The sequence below is a fragment of the Dunckerocampus dactyliophorus genome, chromosome 7 (assembly GCF_027744805.1).
Source record: "Dunckerocampus dactyliophorus isolate RoL2022-P2 chromosome 7, RoL_Ddac_1.1, whole genome shotgun sequence".
Classification (NCBI taxonomy): Eukaryota; Metazoa; Chordata; class Actinopteri; order Syngnathiformes; family Syngnathidae; genus Dunckerocampus; species Dunckerocampus dactyliophorus.
This window is the reverse complement of record NC_072825.1, coordinates 11,330,473-11,351,730: the sequence shown is the minus strand read 5'-3', so window position 1 is coordinate 11,351,730 and position 21,258 is coordinate 11,330,473. Positions and strand designations below refer to the sequence as shown.

Sequence of the window (21,258 nt, the reverse complement as noted above, 5' to 3'; positions counted from 1 at the left end):
ACACATATATACAGTATCTTTTTATTTTTGCCGAGAAAAATAACAACACAGCATTTTGTTCCCTTGGATGGAACATGTCCTACTTTTAGTGAATATGATCCTTGATCATTAATCATTTTGTTTTGATTTATTTGATAGGTGACAAATGTTTAATCCCTGTGATTCACTGACCCCCAGTCCAGGGTATACCCCGCCTCTCGCCCTAAATCAGCTGGGATAGACTCCAGCATACCCGCGACCCTAGTGAGGATAAGCGGCATTGAGGATGGATGGATGTTTAAATCCTTCGCAAAGGTCTGCTCTCGCTGACATCTGCAATTTGTTTAGTTAAGTGGAAGCTAAGGGAAAAACAGTTTCATTTTCCCGCAAACAGAAACCATGTACAAGGCATCTAAACATCTAGGCACTGACTTCTCAAATCCAAAGGATGTAATGAAATCAAACATAATCCACATTCAAGGCGCACTTACAATAGTACTAAAGAAATTATTGACATAAACCAACTGACTAGTGAACACATGATGTATAGGCTGGCAATTCCCAGGAAAATTTGTGGAATTGCCTCTAAGACCCAAAAACATCATCTGACATTCACAACCTCGTCTACTGTTCACATTCTTTGAGGCAGTGTACAAACAATGTGATGTTTAATAAAATTGGAGATAAGGCTACATTGGATGTACTGTATTGATATTCTATATGGGAGTAAGTACACGTTAAATGTTAAGTTACCTCTGCCATGTGCAAAAGAAAAATATGAAGACAAAAGGTATAGTTAGTTACAATGGAAATCGCTTAATTCAGTCCCACTTACGTTGACAACCGTCTATGCCAACCAACTCATCAAGTCCCTGTCCATCGTGTTCAAAGTGCCTGTTTAAGCTGACGTCAAAATACCGCTTTTGTCGACATAAAATTTGAGACCCAAAAGGGTCACTTCTATTTAAAAAAATCAGTCTGTTTATGTCGACATGTATTGTAGTATTGTTAACTTCATCATTATTGTTAGGAGTCTATCATTACTCAGCTGTCTAGTTGAAATATCATAGCATATGAACATAACATATGAAAACAAAAGAATCAAAATAAAAATATGCACAACTGGAGGAAAACGATGCCCACAAACTGGCGTAGGTTGATAAATCCTGAAAGTCACAAGTACTGTGCAAGGAATGGCTCGTTTCTGTTTTGATTTTGGTTATGTCAACAACCGCTTATATCGATGTCAGTCAGTCAATCCAAGAGGCATCGACTTAAACGGGTTCCACTCAAGCAGGATTAAACAACATTGACACAACAAATTTCAAATTTCTACAAATTGTGTAGCGGAGTGGCACATGTTTCCAGGAAGAACCCATGAAATGTTGGTGCATATCCAGACTAAAATGAGGATAGGGGAATTTATTTTCTCTTTTGAACTTTTCAGTAACAATTAAAACCATCAAGCAGCAGAATTCTAATGGTTGTCTGTCCAATATATATTTTATGTCATTTTACGTGATTCTCCATGAACCAGGAAATAGCCTGCTAACTAATTTACAGAAAGAAAAAACAAACCAAAATTGGAATTTTAAAGGAACTGATTTGTCTTTTCCTAAGATAGGATGGAACCATTCTTCCACCCAAGAAATGCTGTAAACAAATGGGTGTATTTAAACGATTCTATGTAAAGAGCCAGAATAACACAGATGACAGGACCCCAGATACATCATGTAATGCTAATATGTAATAATTAAAACACAAGTAGGTTACTCACCTCTGTTTGCGTGCACAGGTTGTATTTACCTGTAGGGAAACAAGACAGAAGGGTTGTCACGCTTTAGGCAGCAGATTTAAGATGCACTTTATAGCATTACCGTGCAGAAATTTACCCTGGCCTAGTAGATTATGCCCTTGACTCAAGAAACGTCTATTGAGTCTATAGGTCTAGATCCCCAAGACAAAATAAGTATCTACACCTATAGACTCTCTCAAACAATCAGCCATTGTATGCCATTGTACCACTGTACAAATGCCAATAAAAATACCTGCAGTGCTGCAGTACCTTCTCTGTGGCATTTGAGAGTCGACGTACTTTATGACAACTCAACTCACAACTGAGAACATCAAATATCATGTTTAAAAAACTAATGCTATATTCAACTAATCGGATCCCAAAAAATAAATGGCCCATGTGACATGACCTAGTTTGGTGGAAACCATCCAGGTATCTATTGTGTAACCCTGTGAAAAACACACATACTGATACAAGTAAATACATTACAACATAGCCAACAATACTGTGCAACTCTTTTGCATTCCTGTTTTTGAGTCAGCGATATTTAATGTGACATCACACATAACGCATAATTTTACATGCTCAGCCTTTGTACCTTTCCTTCCAGTTATGGATTAGTGGATATTTGGAATTCCAGTGCTTTTTACAGCAGCAGAAGTATTTTTTTCAATGGCAAAGTAAAACCAGTCAGTATCTGGGGTGACTACCATTGGCCTCAAATATTGTATACGCTAATCCAGAGCATCCCAAGCGTGTTCAATCGATGACATGTTAGGTGAGTATGCTGACGGTGCACACTCGATGAGTATGCTATGGACAACAAACACAGGTGCATTTTATTGATGGCATTTTGAAAGCACAGAGATACTGTGTTGATATCCTGAGGCCCATTGCTATGCCATTGTCCACAAGCATCACATCATGTTGCAACATGATAATGCACGGCCCCATATGACAAGGATCTGTACACAAGTCTTCTGAAAACAACATAGGATTAAATAAGATTTGCCTCTTCCTACTCCTTTTCGGACATGTGGAATTGTGAATGGTAACATGAAGCATTTCAATGTAAACTGTATGCATGTTCAATATAAATTAAACCATTACACAATAATTACCTATAATCAATAAAAAGTCTAATCTATCAAAGAAAAATACAAGTTTTGTGATGTAATTCAAACAAAAATAACGGAAAATATGGAAAGACAAATTTTGGCTGGTCAAGTTCCCACTGAAGGCCCTGGTAGCAAATGCACCGCCCACCACTGGTAATTACATATCAACATAAATGATCAGTAGAAGCAGCTACAACTGCCGCCATTATTTTAACTTTAATGATTTTTAGTTTTTGTTTCAATTTGTGGAAAAAAAGTTCAACAGTTATAAAATCATCATGCTTAGGTTATGCATGCAAAGTTATAAAACATCTCAGTTAAATAAAAAGTCTGTTTGTCCAGTCCTGTATTTTGTCATTGTAGTTTTCTTGAAACTAATGTGAAAATATCATCTCGTCTCCTTCTTGTGAACCCAATATTGTATTGTGTATCGTCTCGTCTCACGAGCTGTGTATCGCGACACCCCTACCTGTAGCCACAAACACATGTTTGTCTTCTGTGTTGTTTGACTGTTTTTGGGTTGCCGTAAACACAGCAGCGGTGGGGCGTGTTTTGGCGTCAGTTGAGGAAAGCCACTGTTGTTGTACGAATGTGCTTTGGCGTGGTTATGGCCGACAGTAGCTATTTATTTGCAATAAAGAGCTTGTTGATCAACCACCCCGATGTTACTTAAAGAGCATCTGTGCCAATATTAAAGTATTGTGGTTGTACTGTAGTGAGTGTCTCATATTTTTATGTTTTCCTCTCATGACACAATATGAGGTAACCAAAATACGTCTCTCAGTATGATGCAGTGCAGTTCAAATCACTGCAAACTCCAACCACAATAGCAAACACGGAGAATTGTTATCTTTTCAAAGGCTTTTTACAGTACTGTGTATAATATACATCCCTTGTGGGTCCTTGTAGTCAGACAGACAGATAAAGTAGATGGGCAATTAGTCAGTCAGCTCTTTGCACTCAGTTTGTAAGCTGAAGTGATTACCCCTAACCAATAAAGCATAAGCGTGACAAACCGGCAGTTGGACATGACCTGGAATACATCTACGGTTAGTACAAGTCCTCAGAGGCCCTTGGCATACCCAGGATAGGCAAATGTTTGGGGCTCCATCAACATTTTGTTTGTTTAATACTGTTATTTTGAATTATCACATAAGCCCACATCGACGTCACATCATAGCGAACCTGACCTGGTCTGCGGTTGCAGTATTACTGCACCTTCCTGAACTCCTTTACTTCGAGTCGTTCTGAGTATCTAATTTGTGCAAGGTGGCGGCTGTCATAAATTACTTGCGAGAGCATTCATTAAATTACATTACACGTTATTTTGAGAATTTGTATTTTATTTCTATTATAAAATGTGTTGGTTATCATTAAGAACCTGCACAAAGCGACTGCATTACAGTCATTCGATGACCTGTGTGAACGCAATCATGCTGTGCCCTGGCCCACCTGTTCCATTCATGCACAGGGAGGGGAAGTGTGTCAAACTTGAGCATGTATCAGAGCACTCACACTAGTCAAACGTGGTGGATTTTAGGTGTGAAGCGGGCCCAAGCACAGTACGACTGGCCTAGTATGAGTCCGCCCTTGTGATATTCTAGCAGTAAAATTGAGAAAAAGACACAGGTACAGCAATGTTAATGTGACATTTTTTTGATAGTGTGATATGTCTTAGTTAGCATTGTTGGAGCCTTGCTATGTTATCTTACTTCAGACGATAAACTAGGAGCATTGTTGAAGAATCAATTAATAGCTGGAGTCGACAAAAATTTGTTACGCAAACCTTGAATTCCATCAGGGTCATTTGGAAAAATAACATCAGGCATGTAATGGTTGAATAATAATGAATAATCAATTACATTGATATTACTCTACACACCCTTTATAGTAATAGAGTAGTTGTGAGTTGTTGGTTTACTATGTCACAGTATGTTAAAGTTTACATCATATATAAGTATATAATTAAAGTCATTAATTAGTCTGATCATCTTTCATTGCAATTGCTAGTAAGCGGTATTATACACATTGTGATATATGTGGGAGGATCAACCTCATGACATTTACACATACACCTTCTGTATCCGTCTATCCATGCAGGCATGCATCTCCACCTTGACCTATCAGCAGCCAGACACATTAATCACATGCTTTCCCCAGTTAATACCCAATGAGCATTGTGGTGTGATCTTAAACCGCAAAATAGGCTGCGGGGATTTTATACGTGGAAGTCACATGATGCAAAACATGTGCCTTTAGTGAAGAGGAAAATGTGAAAATCCAGAGAACACTTTAAAAGAGGGTTCCTTTGTTTGTCACTGGTCATGTGGGGGCCGACTTGTATATTGTTATGACACTTAAGACCACTCCTTGCTAATTGTATGGCAGTATATTTGGCCTTCATATTCTATGACATCACCTTGCTATGATCGTGTTTAAAATGCTGTACAATGTTTACCTTCACCGCACTGGTGATGCAGCTTCACAGATCCGTCCTTTGCAATCCGAACATCGCTTGGTCCTGATATTCTCGTCGGATATGGGGGTGTCTGGGCAGCATTGGAGCATCTCCTCCTCCGATGCTCCTTCAACAGCGTAGCGCAGCACTGGTAACACACGGCCCAAGCCTGCTCCTCGTTGATGGGCTGGCTGTAAAGCCTCAGAATCTCCTCCAACGACAGATCCTCCGGCCGCGCGTCCCCCGTGGAAGTCATCGTGCTGTGGTGCTGATGCTCACTGAGCTGACTCGCATCCGTCAGTCCATGCAGCCCGCCTCCAGGTTCCGCCATCCTCTCATTATCTCGATAGCGAGAGCAGGCAAAGCCGATGAGCAAGCGCTAACCTGGGGAAGACATTGATGTTCACTCACGTCCTCCTCCTGGATCAACAGCAACAGTGTGGACGCACCGTGAGACGCTGTCGTGGCCCGCTCAAGGTTCTGATACCGAGAATCACAAGACGATGTGTGGCTACAGCCCTCTCGGTTGGGGGTGGGCGGATCGATCCCAAATACTATCGATACCAACGGCAGTATCAGTATTGTGTCGATACCAGCGTTATGATATCAATGTAGAAACAACAGTATTGTTGAAAAAGACACCAAAATAAATACAATTTTTCTCTTAATTTACAAGGTCTACATGGATGATATTGGTATCAAAGTGAAGGGGAGACTTAACTGGTTACGGTAAATCGTTGTTACTTAATAAAGGTAAATGAAGCTGCTTGTGAGTTCAGGACAATGGGCTAAGTTGACAATAATAATAAAACTAGAATAAAATGTACGCCACAAATGAGCCACATTTAAACTTTATGTTAAACCGCTTATTTACAATAACTGTGGTTGACTTCTTTTTAGTCTTGTATAACAGTTATGAATGTTAAAAAGTTAAAATCTAGTCTTCACCTGAGGGGACTTGCCTTCCAAGCAGAAATATCCCTCTCTGCTTCTTGTAACTATCGGTTTTAACAGGCATTTACTGACATAAACATGAGGGAATGTTATAACATTTACATCTTTGCTCATGTGAATGATGCCTACACACAACAAAAAACAACTACTCTCTATCAGGGTGCATGCACATTCACAAAAGTGTGCATGTTCTATTAACTGTCTTTATGTGCCCTGTGATTGACTTGCAACCAGTCCGGGGGCAGTATGCGGTAGTTTGTTATCAAATGAAACATAAGACTGCAGACTGGTACATCTCAAGCCTAATCAAGAAAAATGCCATAAAACAAAATGTAATGTTTTAATGTACGTTATTGTCCTTTCATTTGTTAATTAAGACCATTAGTAAAGTGTGATCACCAATCAATATAATTGACTTTCATAATGTTCAGCTGTACCTCTGTTAAAAGTTATACACAGGACAAAACAACATGTTTCACAATATCAGCATGCCGTCATCTCACAAACACACACCTAATTTGGTTGCCACACATACAATATAATAGAAGGAATTTAATGTAACACATAACTCTAAAAAAACAACACAGGAGGTGCTGTCATCAATACATGTGGAATGGCTACATACATAATACAGTCCATCATCATTTTTTAAATTAATTTCACAATGTGTGCCTTAAGAATAAACTGTAAACAAATGTCTTTGAAGGGGCCCTATCATACTCATTTCAGGGGCTTTTAAAATGATATTGAATCCCAGTGGGGCACGATAGAAAGTTTATTTTAATAAAAGACTCCATAAAGCTCAAGTTGTGTGCAGAGTAAATCTGCATTCTTCTCCTCTTGCCCGAAAAGCTAACCCCTAACCCAGGGGACAAAGGTAATCTCCAACCCCCCGAAACACACCCCTCAATCGATTACATGCTAATGGTTATCAGTAAACAGTAAAGAAGAATTTGATATTGGATGTACAGTAATTGTATGAACACTGGAGAATCCAGCGTCAAACTGTTCTTGAAGTGGCGAGAGCAGAGGAGCTGTGACCAAACAAAAAATCTTTCATTTGCTGCCTTAGTCTATACAATTCTTACATCCGAAAAAAACACATTCTGGTGTCAAGTTGTCATACATGGACTTCTAAAGTCGTGATGTGAGAAATTCAAAAGATCTTGTTGAATTCTTGTGAAGATCCCTTACCCGACCATTCGTGAGATTTAGGAGTGGCATAGAAAATAAACAGGGATAACTTAAAAACATCCCAACTTCTTCATATGACACTTCCACATCATGTAGAACTCATAAAAACTCATACATAAGTCATAAAAGTCCTTTTTAAAAGTGGTATAAGCTTGTGTGGGGTTTCTTTTGGAGCCACAAGGAATGAGCATGCAGTAATTTCAGTCATTCAGTGTGGAAGTGAGGAGACTCCAGGAACACAGGAGCAAGTGGGGATGTTCCGTGAAAAAGGAAGTCTTACACTTTGAAGTCCAGAAGGTTGCAGTCGATCTTGTAGTACACGTAAGGATAATACTCCTGCTGGCTCAGATTCAATCCTGGAATATCCATTGCTGACTGAAAAAAATATGGATGGATGTGCATGAGGAAACTTAGCATCTTCTCAGCAGGTATCCAAAGACTGGTGGGTCAATCGTTGTACCAGGTGACTACTGTCATACTACTGCCATCAACACATGGAAACACGCCCGAGGATTCGGAGTCCATTTTGGCGCAAAACGCACAAAGTATCAGCAACTGGTATTGACAAGGCAGAGGCTGAAACATGCACACTTAAGCAATCAATGTTTGCTCAAACTTTGTGGGGCGCTCTCATGCAAAATTCTCACCACGCATCCCCGGATAACTGAAATTATAATGATCTGTAAGAAGGTTTTTTTTAAGTACTCACGTCAATAATTGCTGCAGCGCTACTGTCCAGATGTTTGTATAGATCATTGAGCACCTCCCTCAGTTTCTTTGCAGTCTTCTTGTTAGGCTGCAGTAGCATGGCCTGAAAGTTCACTGGCAGTCCATATCTGAGGGTCACCACATTAGGAAGTTACTCCTCAACAATACAGCACTTCACTTCAGTAGTGTTTAGCTTAAGCGCTGTAAATCTAAGCGAAGTGAAGAGAGCACCTGAGAACAGATTCAACAAAAACCCTCAGTGCTTTAATGTGGATCCACGCGATGAAAGCCTCACTGAAGTTCACTTTCAGCCATCGAACAAGCGGGCCCTGCACCAAAGAAATACCGATTATATGTCTCATTTATAAAGGCTGCGTACACCCCTTTTTACTGTTTAATTATGAAGTTTATTTCCACTTCATATCAAACTTAATTATAGACCCGCTTTGTCACAAAACCCGTCACACGATTCATGCTTTTATAAAATCAATCAAATACTTGTATTTATTATTACTGTTTATTTGGATTCTTATATAATTCACCATAATCATTCCATTCCCTTGGATTTTTAAATGGCATCATTCTTTTCAGATTATCCTTCCGCAAAGTATCCATCAAATTGTCATATTTGATCGTGTAAATACAACACTGCATCCAATAGCATTAGCATTAAAGGTATGCTGAATGATATGTCATTCATTGCAATGTTGTCACTATCAGTCCTGCAAGTGAATGTCAACATAACAAAACAGGATTAAATAAAAACCCTCATGTCTGAACAATATTACTGTCTGGAAAATACCACAAATCACTACCTGATTATACTTAGCCATGTGTGAGGGAAATAGGCCGGTGTGCATACACCATTTTTGGCTTTTGTGCGTACACACATTTTTATAACTGAGACCCCTTGTTAGTAAAGTCTATTTCATATGAATATCCTGTTGGCTAAATGTGGAAGTGGCTGTCAGAAAGCATGCTTTCACATCTATAGGCCGCTTTCTCTGGTCCAAATCAATTGATGCGTTTGTTAACTGTGCATTTCCCCGCTCGTGCAGTTCCTGCTGACATGCTAAAAATTTCCAGTGTACTAAAATACGTCACAGCAAGCCATATGATGTCACTCTCTTCTCTTATTGGTCAACAGCGGGCATAAGAATTTAAATGCAAAATTGTCCTTTATTGATAATTTAATGATATCCGTATTTGGACAGTTTACCAGGCGACAGTATACCAGCACATAGCTGAATGCATTTTAAAAGGATATCGCAAGAAAATGATCTTTCCTTACACTGGAGGGGTGTCCAAAGTGTGGCCTGGGAGCCAGCTTTTTTTTTTTTTTATTGTAAAAATAACATGAATTCATTATTAAAGCTATATTATTAGATATTACACTCATCTGCTTTGCCACCTATAACACAAAGTTAAGATGTTGATGTTTTGTTCAGATAGCTTAGCATATATTGACCTACACTGGATTGGTTTTAGCATGTTTAAGTGACACCCACATCCATGTTTACATGACTAAACAAACCATACCAAGAGGGTAAACAGAGTTCAATTAAGAAAGACCAAAGAGTGCTAGTGTGAAAGCAAGACTTATTATATTACACTTATATCATTTTAACCAAGTTTGATCCTATTTGCTGAAGCGCTACTGTTGGCAGAACTGACAGAAGAAAACATTTAACTGCGACACAAGGCCAACTTTAGTTCATCTGAAACTTTTTTCTAAACACTTACAAATTGCTTCTTTTTATCTGTAGACAGCCGAGTCATCTCGTCTTTATCTGCCTTCATTTCCCCTTCATTGTACTGAAAGTCCCTCACAGAGAATCTGCAAGCAGGGCGGAGTTGGAGAATATAAAGAATAATAAATAGAAAAAATATGTAAATATACACACAGTATTTCGTTTCAACATTAAATATGCAAAAATCAATATTAACTGTGCAAAAATCAAGCTGTTTCAGAGTGCTTTTGGTTTGTTTGATCATGGTTTAAGATTCTGAAATTTTAGACTTCCTTGACCTGGTTCTCTTGAACCATCAACTTATATAAACTAATGCATGGAGTTGTAGGTGAATGGAGAGTGTTAGAGTGTCTCTATACAGTTGAACAGAGACTCCTCTTTCTATTGTCTCTTTATCTCAGAGCCTGGATTCTGTTTAAGGCTTCTTTTTTTCCTTGCCTTTGCCACAAAGTGCTTGCTCATGGGGTTCAGTTGGCTTACTTTAATGTAGGGGTCTCAAATTTGCAGCCAACGGGGCATTTGCAAAAGTATGCTGGGAGACAGCATCACTGCCATCGCTGGGAGTGCTTCAGGCTTCCCAGCATGCTTTGTGGAACTTCTTTTGTAAAAAGTTACTAAAGTCACGTGTGTACAGTTAACATAACTGTTGTTTATTATCCTCCACTGGTAGTAGTCATCCTGTTTATGTGTTATCTACCTGTTGTGTGTTTGTTGCTGGTGATGGTTATAACATTTGTATGACACTGTGAGTCAGACTGATGTTGAGTAATGACCTCCTGTTTGCTGATGAGTTAGTCACTTGGTTGAAACGTGATTCCGGGACAGCCTCACCCAGACTCTACTTCCAAAAACCCCCAATTGAGTTCCGTTTGAGACCCCTGCTTTAATGTATGAGGAGCATGAACATGTTCCAGACCTGCTCTGTGTAGAAAGTGCCTTGACTTAAACAGGTCTGTTGTGAATTGGTGCTATATAAATAAAACTGACTTGACTTGAACATCTTACTTGTTCTCTCTGGCTTTGTGTTTGAAGTCATCGATTGCTTTCTGAAATAGTGTCACACTGAACAATCCACTGTCATTGTCCTCAAACAGAAGACTAGAAAAAATAAAGATAAAAATGTTACTGAGTGGTACAGAAAACAATACATAGCAATGTGTATGTAAGAATTGAGAAAATATACCACAAACACCTCACACAAAAAAGTGACAAAAATACAAAGAGAATGGAAATAAAACAAGTTGTATGCTACCAGTACAAATACTTCATCTAGCTTCACACTCCTTACTTGGAGGATCGAGGCACCACCATCTCAGCTAGCGTTTCATATGTTTTCTGCCAGTCAGCATACGACGTTCTGAGAGTATAACAGAGTGGGGTCATACTTATTCATACATTAATTTTCCTGCAAAAAACCTTTGCATCTAAATTCACTTACTTTGGAACAACAACAAGCAGAGTAATAAGGTACTCTGAGTCAAGAACAAAATCTTCCTTCTTGACAATGTCAGCCAGGCTCCTGGTCAGTAAGCTCCCCCTGTGGGCAGACAAACACACAACTAAAACACAGCTTTTAACCCAGCCTGGAGGTCAATGCTGACAAAGCATTAAAGAGTTGTGCTAACTTTTAAGACTATGCTGACATGGTCACGCAAAGTCAGTGATCCTTGCAGCTTGACCTTTGAATAAGCATCGGTCAAGTGTAAAAATACACACAGATGCCTCCTTTCTGGTGCAAAAGGGGAACTGATTTTTAAGAATAAAAAAATTGGAAAATTATGTGGGAAAGTGTAAAGTACGATATAATCAACTCCATATTTTCTGCCATTTTCGCATCCTGTAAATGTAGTGATCATATGTGTAATTACTTTTGTGTACACAGCATATCATGGTACTAGCGCTACCAAAATGTCATAGTTTCCTCTTAATCTGTGAAATATTTAACAGACAATAAAATAATTTTGAAATAGACAGGACAGTATTTAGCCACTAATGTTTCTATGTTCAGCCATATTCGAGCAAGCTGGCATGTTTGTAATACCGTGGTAGATAATTCAGCATTAAAAAGACACTAGAGTGGTCGCAGATAAATAATCTTATTTATAGGACTGTCAAGAGATGAAAGCATCTAATCAGATTAATCACTATATTTTAATTTACATTAATCATGATTAATACCCACCCATTCATTGTTACTGTGTAGGTGTGTCATAACATCTCGTGTCACAAGATCTCGTAAGATTAAAATGTGATTTCAAGATTTCACGTTCAGTGGGGGATAGGCCTGGGATGATAATAAATATTCTATGGAAAAGTTCCCTTATTTTCGAATGGAAATTTTGACAGGTATGGTATGCACACAGATCCTAGCCAGTGAGTGGAATTGTGTGATTTTGAGTGACTGTGCGCTGCGCATGCATTCATCTTTTTAGGATGTTTGATCCAATGAATCATGCAGATGAATTCATCTGTATTAAAGTGTTCAAGTGTAACAGCAATACTTTACTTTTTACTTACGCATTCTTCCTTTCTAAATTCTGTAGGTTTCCTTTCAGGTTGTTATAAGCTGATGCTCTGGTCTTCAAATCGTTGTCAATTTGGGTGACTTGCTGTAAAATACGCCCCACAAAAACAGCCTATTAATTAATAACACACTTAACCTTAAGTCAGCACACTGTTGTAGTGCAATGTGAAAGTTATTCAAAATAATTCAAAAAAATGTACACTGTGATTTAAACACCAACATTACCTTAGAGATTATTTCAGAAATGTTTTTTAGTGATTGCTTGATGGGGTACTTGGCCATGTCCCATTGAAACCGTGTGATGTAAGTGATGAGATCAACTGGGGGGGAGGAAAAAAAGACTTGTCGGGCAGCCATTGCAATGGTGTTGATTTAAAAGGAAAAAACATGAATAAGAGATGATTCTGTTATTCAGTTATTATTGGTTAGTCCAGGGGTCAGCAACCAAGAACCATTTTGCCTCCTCTTCCAGTCCACAAAAATAGTCTAGAGCCACAAACCATTACACAGCTTAAAAAACTTTTAAAACGTGTTATCTTTTTAATTACAACAACACAATTCAATTAACAGATGTGCAGAACGCATGTGTAGGCCTACTTTGAAATTTAATGCTGAGTTATGTAAGCCTTTTTGAGTCACTCTCCTATTTGTGTCAAATTAAAAAAGAGACGTAGCCAACTTTAACACCGAAAAGCCCATCAGCGATCACCAATCTGTATATCAGAGTGTCTGCTCAATATCGTTTACATCACTTGACTCATCACAGGCAATTCAATATGCTTGTGCTGAATTAATGTCATCAATTTGGTGATGTTTGTTACCATTCTCTTGGTCCTATCCTTGACTGTCTATGCAGAGAGAGGTATTTCTCTCATTTTTTGAATAATTTCCTGTTTATCCCTTTTAAGTCGGAGAATAGATGCTCTGATATTTTTATGAACGATTCTTTCAAGTGTTCTTCATCTGAGAAGGGCTTCCTCCTCCTTACGATCTCATGTGCAGCCACAACTCTAGCAGCTGCAGTTGAGTTTGGAGCGTTCATCCACTTCTTGAAAGTATGTTTGCTCTCCTCAACCTTCTGTAGTAGTTCCAAAATCGCTCTCTTACGCTCATCTGCAGTTGGGCAGACGAGTGCTTGTTTTGAAAATGTCTTTCAACGTTCCATTTTGTGTTGTTTGCTAATCTCTTGCCACATATCAAGCACACGGGTAAGCCAGCGTCATTGGCAGTGAAGGTAAATGAAAATGTCCATTCAGAACTAAACTCTCTATTTTCTTTCTTCTTTCCGGAGCCGCGGGTTGCCGACCCCTGGGTTAGTCACACTGTCAGTGCTCTCGAGAATCAACTGAAAAATAACATTGGCTACTAAAACAGGATCAGAATTGTACTGTACCTCCATTGGCCAGCAAGTTCTCCTGCACTTTGTCTCGACTGTCTTCCAGCACGTCGGCCATGTACTGGGCCACCTTCTTCACGACACTAGCCAAGAGTCATTTAAAACATGCTTTATCAAAACAAGCTGCATACACAAAGCCAGTGTAACTCTCATATTCACTCTCCATGCAGTCTGCAAAGACGACCACTCCTAAGTTATCCTCGAACCCACGTACAAGCATTCACACACACAAAATGTTTTATTTTCCATATGCTGGATGGAAACATCAATGGGGAACTGCAAAAAGGCAGCCTACAGTCAAACCAAGTTGTGAGGTTGATTTTCTCACACATTCTCGGAAATGTCCACAGAGGAAAGCAAAGCAGGGGAAAGACGGTAAACACTTTGTGTGAGATTTAGACGTTAATATTTCCAAAGGACGATAAAGAAGAGTCAAACACACTTGCGGAACATACAGTAAGTCACTGGCTATAAATATGACTAATGAAGAGCTGTTGGTGTGCCACCAAACTGCAAATTGCCATGTTTATACTGCAAGTCATGCTAGACTCAGCAGCATGTGAAATTCCTCATTGTTACAAGACAAGAGGTGGGATTATACCAGTTGCACCAGAGAGTTGGAAAATGATGCATATAATAAGGGAAGATGGACTTTATGATGACGACTGATTTCATTTAATTGTTATGAGACATTTTCGTTCCGCTTTACAATAAGGCTACCCTTACTGAAAGTTCATTTAGATTTTATACATTGGTTATGAATTGGTTTGTTGACATTTAGCAAGAATGTTATAAAATGTAGTACCTCATTAATAATCCGCACTAAGGCTCACTCTTGCAAGTTATAAATGGTATCAAATGGTAGAGATTTACACGGTATAAAAATATATATATATATATATATATATATATATATATATATATATATATATATTAGGGCTGTTTTAATGTTTTAATCGGATTAATCACAGATTTCAAATTAATTAACCATGATTAATCACCATGTCACACTATTATTACCTTATATTACCTTATCATTTTCCTATGCATTTCAAACTAGCAAAGAGTACATTTGGAATACAGGAAGTGAACAAATGTATTGCAATTGATGTGAAATGGATTGGTGGGGGATTAAATAAGATACGCTTCTTCCTACTCCTTTGTGGACATGTAGAACAGTAAATTGTACTAAGTTAAGAGATGGCACAGAAGTCTGAAAATCAATTTTCCTAAAACTGGTTTCTTTAATAGCAGACTATTTGAATCAGACTTTAACTGTGTTAGTATGAGCAATGAGGAGTTGCGTTCAAAGATTTTCTGGGATTTACGAGCACACTTGAATTCAGCTAATTGCACTTGCGCATTAAGAGTTACAAAGTGGGTGATTGATTTATTTATTGATTTTCATTGCATTTCTGTTTATTTAGACCACCCATACACGCATAATAAAGACGCTGTTGTGATTTTCAGTGCGTCCATGAACGCATCTCGCGCTCTGTCTCTGACAATGAGGAAGTGTTGCTGCAATGAATGGACTAGAGATGTGTATGTTTGGACCAGGAGATATATATATGTTGTTGGAATTGCACTGCTGTTAATGTGTTCAGGTAAGAATAAAGTTATAAAAGAGAATCAGACACTGTGTGACTCGGGGGGGAGCTACACTGTGCCGCCGTCTATCGTCATAATAGAGAGCCGTGGCTTGCCATGATGTGTGTGCGTTAATGACGCTAAAAAATGTAACGTAATTAATTAAATATATTAGTCACCGCCGTAACACGCTATTTTTGGCAGCCCTAATATTACAAAGTATGCATTAAGTACTTTTGAACCCGAGTCGGTTCAATAATCTAACCATGACTCTGCAAATGTCTTACCTTTCAACAAAAGAATCTAATTTGGCTAATTCATCTGACAGCCCAACCAAGACATCTAGAGTTCCCACCTGTATACAGACACAAAAACAGAATAAAGCATTATCACAATATTATTAATAACATGAGTCTAGACAGTGGTGGGGGTCGGGCAGGTTGTGTTTAAACGGTGGCTTGTGGGGTCCAGTCAGCCTACAGTGACAACCAAGGGGCCCGGTGTACTTAGGATGGCGCCTCGTTGTCCAGAGCCACTCATGCATTATTAAATGTTCCAGAAGCCCACTACAGCCCTGTGTGGCATCAAGGTCAACGGGGTTACTTCACCTTCAGCACAGAGGGGACCCAAACCAGACAAGCTGAGCTGACTTGGATGAAAACTTCACCAAATCAACACTTCAACATGCAAACAACGGAGCTCTTTAAAGGTTGCTTCCCATACACAGAGGCAGCATATTCTTGACAGCGGATTCATAAGGTGAGATTTTTACAATGCACTACTTTACTAATTATAATAATGGATTGAAAAAAATTATGAGGAATTTAGGAATTTAAAATATTTTTTTGTTATGGAAAAAATTTATAATAAAAAAAAAACAAGCACAGGACCGGACACAAGAGATCCAATGCATACAATTGGATGAAGAATTCTACCAAAACAAAGATAATTATGCTTTGTTTATATTTGTTCTCATTGTGTGACACTTTGCCAGTTTCAATCATAACTAACCTTTATATTGAACACAAGACAAAATACTTAATACAGTAGCTCTACTTTAAGTTCGAGCCAGTGAATGCAACTGCTTGCGTCTTAAGTTTGTGTATCGGAACTTTGTAAATCAAAGGATGACAATTAATACAAAAAATTAAGCAGTGAAGCAGATGAATCCACACTAACCTTCAGGTCTGGGATGCTGAACTTGTGGTTGGTAGAAAGATTGTTGGTGCGTGTGGTTGCCGCCATCATTTTGTCCCATGCTTGCTGGCAGGTTTTCTCTCCCGGAGCAGAGATCAACCAAAACTCAGTCATGATTCTGGTTGGACTACAGGTCTTCAAAGGGCAAATTGTATTTTCATTTGTAAGTGTCGTATTTTTTTAAACAACAGTTAAACAGCCTTACATCTCAAACCAAAGTCTCTGTCAGAGGACTACCTGATTACTACTAGTACTTGAGATTACTGAGCAACATTCAAAGTTAAGTAAAAAGTAGTGTCTCAACACAAAATCATCCCGTTAAATGTTATGGGACGACATAACACCCTAAAAACACAAGCTACAGACAATGGCAGTAAAATATTAGTATAATGTTAGCATGATATTTACATATGGATAACTAACTAATGCCCACAAACAAGTCCATAGAATATTATTATTGTTACAGCTCCATCCATCAGGGTTTAGCCACCGTTGGAAATTAGCTTTGCTGAAAAACACTTAAACGGGCTGACGGTAAAATTTGTTGAAGGGTTTACTCACCTATGTATTAAATTGTGGTCGTTAGGAGACAAATGTAACTTTTATTGCATATTATGAGACGGTGAATCGCATTGTTACCATTCAATCACAGTTGGTGAGGTCTCCTGACAGTCGAATCAGAGTCAGCTGACCAGCCAGAGGAAGCGGAAGTGCTTACCGACATACAACAAAACTCAGTAGCGCCAATAGCTGGTGGCTTGGGCTTACTGCAGTAGTGAGTAAATTGCCAAAATAGGTCAGGGATCTTCAGCATTTCCATCCATGCATTTTCTATGCCGCTTATCCTCACTAGGGTCGCGGGATTATGCTGAAGCCTATCCCAGCTGACTTCGGGCGAGAGTCGGGGTACATCCTGGATTGGTCGCCAGTCAATCGCAGAGATCTTCAGGAATTCTTCCAAATTAAACTAGAGATTAAAAATGGTAAAATATGAATACTATTAGAATAAACAATAAAAATGATAAGCAAGACCCTAAGCAGGTCGGCCAAAATCTGCACAGCAGCCTGATGGAATTTAATAATGTACGGTAATGTGATCATGTAATTCTTTATTACCTCCGCCAAGCGCAGCGCAAAGCGCATGCGCAACACAGTGGTTATGATTTTGCCGGTGTTTATCTGTTTGTCTGTTTGTTCGTTTGTTCTCCAAATAACTTGAAAAGTTGTGAATGGATATGATATGAAATTTTCAGGAATTGTCGGAAAGAGATATGGAAGATCTGATTCAATTTTGGGGGTGATCCAGATCACCGTCTGAGTCTAGGAATTTTTTAACATTGTGAGATAGGACCATTTTCGGCATTTGTGCATATAACTCCACAAAAAATAGACAAACAAATACAGAACATAATAAATATAAACATAATAGAACATAATAGAACATAAACATAATAGAACATAAAAAATACAGAACAAGTTTCCAAAAGGTTCTACAAAATATCAAAGACTGGTCCAAAAAATGTTGTATTATTATTTTGGTGTGAAGCACAATATTGGGTGAACTATTACGTTTGGCGGAAGTCTGCGCTCTCTGAGCTCAAACTAATGGTATGATTGACTTGCTGTGGCAACCCCTGACAAAAGACACACTTTTCAATTTTTTTAACCAATAAATATTTCAACACCAAACGGTTAAAAAGGACATTTTTGTTTTCAAATTTAAAATGAACTGAATTTCTTGCATTACAAGAAACAATTACATCTCCATTCAAGAATCCAGCAACATTCCAAGTGCATTATAAATTAGAAAAGTCGTCAAACAATCTTGGAATGCAAGTCAGCAGCATTAGAATTCTTATAGATACTAAATTTAGAAGAGTCGCCTCAGGTTTCCTGACATTGGGTGTCTCCAGTACAGAATCTAAGGAAAACGCCCCCAAAAGGACATGTTTATAGTTCAGTGGGTCTGGGGTTCATTGTTTGGGACACAATGCTTGGTCTGCCTGGAGCCAACCCTCCACATCAAACAGCATGGTAAGTTTGCCCATGGCTGGCTTACTTCCAGTCTGCTGGGATGTTATCAGGACACACACACTCCAACCAGCTACAGCACAACTACTGCTGAGAGTCTTACTGTATAGTCTCAAGCAAAAACAGAGTTAAAAAAAAGGATAAATAATATGATGATGTGCCATGATGTAATTGTGCTCAGTGTCAGTGTCAGTGTGCATGGATTTCCACAGCTCAATCATTCCGATCCTCAAATGATTTTTTATTTGTTGTGAAGCATTACAGCAATTTATTTTCAAGTTCAGCACATGTATTTCAATAGTGGAAAACTAAGTGTATTTTTGACAACACTGGTTCTGGGGGTACTTGAAGGCACTCTAGGGGGTACTCAAGATTTTTTTTTAAATATATATACCCTGTATATATACTCTCTCTGCCACAAACATGATATAAAAAATGTGTACTCGTTATATTTTTAATACATATATGTATATATTAAAGATATGATGACTACAGTGTATATATATATATATATATATATATAATATTTTTTATATTTTATATTTTTTTATTATATATAGAAAAATATGAATGAGTACACAACTTTTATAGCATGCTTTTTTATAGCATGTCTTCCGTGAATCACCACCTTATATCTTCCGTGAATCACCACCTTATCGTGATGGAGGGCTTTGTGTGCCCGAGTGATCCTAGGAGCTATATTGTTTAGGGCTATAGGCCTAGGTGACCTGGTCTTAGGCGGCCAAATCTAGTTCTTGGGACATGGAATGTTACTTCTCTGGTGGGGAAGGAGCCCGAACTTGTGAGAGAGGTTGAGACATTCCGACTAGATATAGTCAGACTCACCTCGACCCACAGTTTGGGTTCTGGAACCAAACTCACCGAGAGGGGCTGGACCTTGTTCTATTCTGGAGTTGCTACAAGGGAGAGGCGGCGAGCTGGTGTGGACTTACAGTATTAATAACTCCCTGGCTTGGTGCCTCTGTGTTGGAGTCATCTCCGGTTAACAAGAGGGTCATTTCCCTACGCTTTCAAGTTGGGAAAAGGGTCCTGACTGTCGTTTGTGCGTAAGCACCAAACAGCAGTTCAGAATACCCGACCTTCCTGGAGTCCATCAGAGGGGTGCTGGACAGCACCCCAACTGGTGACTCCATCGTTTTACTGGGAGACTTCAACGCCCATGTGGGCAATGACATTGTGACCTGGAGGGGCATGATTGAGAGAAACGGCCTCCCTGATCTGAACCCGTGCGATGTGATGTTGTTGGATTTTGTGCGAACCTCACTTTGTCCATCACAAATACCATGTTCGAACATAAGGATGTCCACAAGTGCACATGGCACCAGGACACCCTAGGCCGCACGTCTGTGGTCGACTTTGTAGTTGTATCATCAGACCTGCGTCCACATGTTCTGGACACACGGGTGAAGAGAGGGGGTGAGCTGTCAACTGATCACTGGTGATGAGTTGGATTAGATGGCGAGGGAGGATGCCGGACAGACCTGGGAGACCCAAACGTGTAACGAGGGTGTGCAGGGATTGTTTGGCAAAGTCTCCTGTTCGTCGAGTCTTCAACTCTCACCTCCAACAGCGCTTCACCTGCATCCTGGGGGAGGATGAGAATACTGAGTCCGAATGGGCTCTATGGGCTCCATTGCTGAGGCAGCCGATCGGAGCTGTGGCCGCAAGGTGGTTGGTGCCAGTCATGGCGGAAAGCCCCGAACATGATGGTGGACACCAGAGGTTAGGGCCGCCATCAAGCTGAAGAAGGAGTCCTATCGAGCATGGATGGCTTGTGGGACCCCTGAAGCAGTTGAGGGCCATGGAGCACGGCTTTCGGTCGGCCTTGAAGAGGTTCTGGCAAACCATCCGGTGCCTCAGAATGGGGAAGCAGTGCCCGGTCCACACTGTTTACAGTGGGGACGGGGGACGGGGGACGGTGGAAGAAATACTTTGAGGCCCTTCTCAATCCCACTGACATACCTTCCATAGAGGAAGCAGAGTCTGAGGACATAAACGCGGACAGTTCCATCACCGTGGCTGAGGTATCTGGGGTAGTCAAAAGCTCCCCAGTGGTAAAGCTCCGGGAGTGGATGAGTTTCGCCCTGAATTTCTCAAGGCTCTAGATGTTGAGGGACAGTCTTGGCTGACGCGTCTCATGGAAGTCGGGAACAGGACCTCTGGATTGGCAGACCGGGGTGGTGGTCCGCCTTTTCAAGAAGGGTGACCGGAGGGTGTGTTCCAACTATAGGGGGATCACACTCCTCAGCCTCCCTGGGAAAGTCTATTCCATGGTGCTGGACAGAAGGGTACGACCATTAGTCGAACCTCGGCTACAGGAGGTGCAATGTGTTTTTTGTCCTGGTTGCAGAACACTGGACCAGCTCTACACCCTTGCAAGGGTGCTGGAGGGTACTTGGGGGTTTGCCCAACCGGTCTACATGTGCTTTGTGGACTTGGAAAAGGCATTTGACTCGTCTTTGCTATTTGCAGACGAGGTGGTCCTAATGGACTCATCGGGCTGTGACCTTTAGCCTTTACTGGGGCATCTGAGTGTGAGGCT

At 39.8% G+C, this 21,258-nt stretch overlaps 2 protein-coding genes across 5 annotated transcripts in view; both read right to left on the bottom strand.

Annotated features, from left to right (window-relative positions):
* The window catches only part of spire1b (spire-type actin nucleation factor 1b), a 33,933-nt gene extending 28,054 nt beyond the window's left edge, over positions 1-5,879 (bottom strand). For 2 of the 3 annotated variants that reach the window (XM_054782177.1, XM_054782176.1), the window contains exons 1-2: positions 5,351-5,879; positions 1,757-1,785 (exon numbers count right to left, since the gene is read on the bottom strand). In XM_054782177.1, the coding sequence (XP_054638152.1) occupies positions 1,757-1,785; positions 5,351-5,681 (360 nt within the window). In that variant the 5' untranslated portion in view covers positions 5,682-5,879. The remainder of the gene's footprint in view (positions 1-1,756; positions 1,786-5,350) is intronic. The other variant, XM_054782175.1, reaches the window with a different exon arrangement.
* Positions 5,880-6,463: 584 nt separating this feature from the next.
* LOC129184973 (V-type proton ATPase subunit C 1-A-like) lies at positions 6,464-17,364 on the bottom strand. Of its 2 annotated transcripts, none has more exons than XM_054781561.1 (13): positions 17,304-17,363; positions 16,647-16,799; positions 15,755-15,822; positions 13,875-13,960; positions 12,707-12,801; positions 12,475-12,566; positions 11,396-11,494; positions 11,246-11,314; positions 10,963-11,055; positions 9,950-10,043; positions 8,438-8,535; positions 8,208-8,334; positions 6,464-7,873 (listed from the first exon to the last, which is right to left on the bottom strand). In XM_054781561.1, exons 1-13 carry the CDS (start codon positions 17,304-17,306, stop codon positions 7,775-7,777), a joined length of 1,176 nt encoding a protein of 391 aa, XP_054637536.1. In that variant the 5' UTR covers positions 17,307-17,363; the 3' UTR covers positions 6,464-7,774. The 2 variants fall into 2 exon arrangements, with proteins under 2 accessions (XP_054637536.1, XP_054637537.1); XM_054781562.1 differs by having other exon boundaries at positions 6,467-7,873; positions 17,226-17,364.
* Between the last annotated feature and the right edge of the window lie 3,894 nt (positions 17,365-21,258).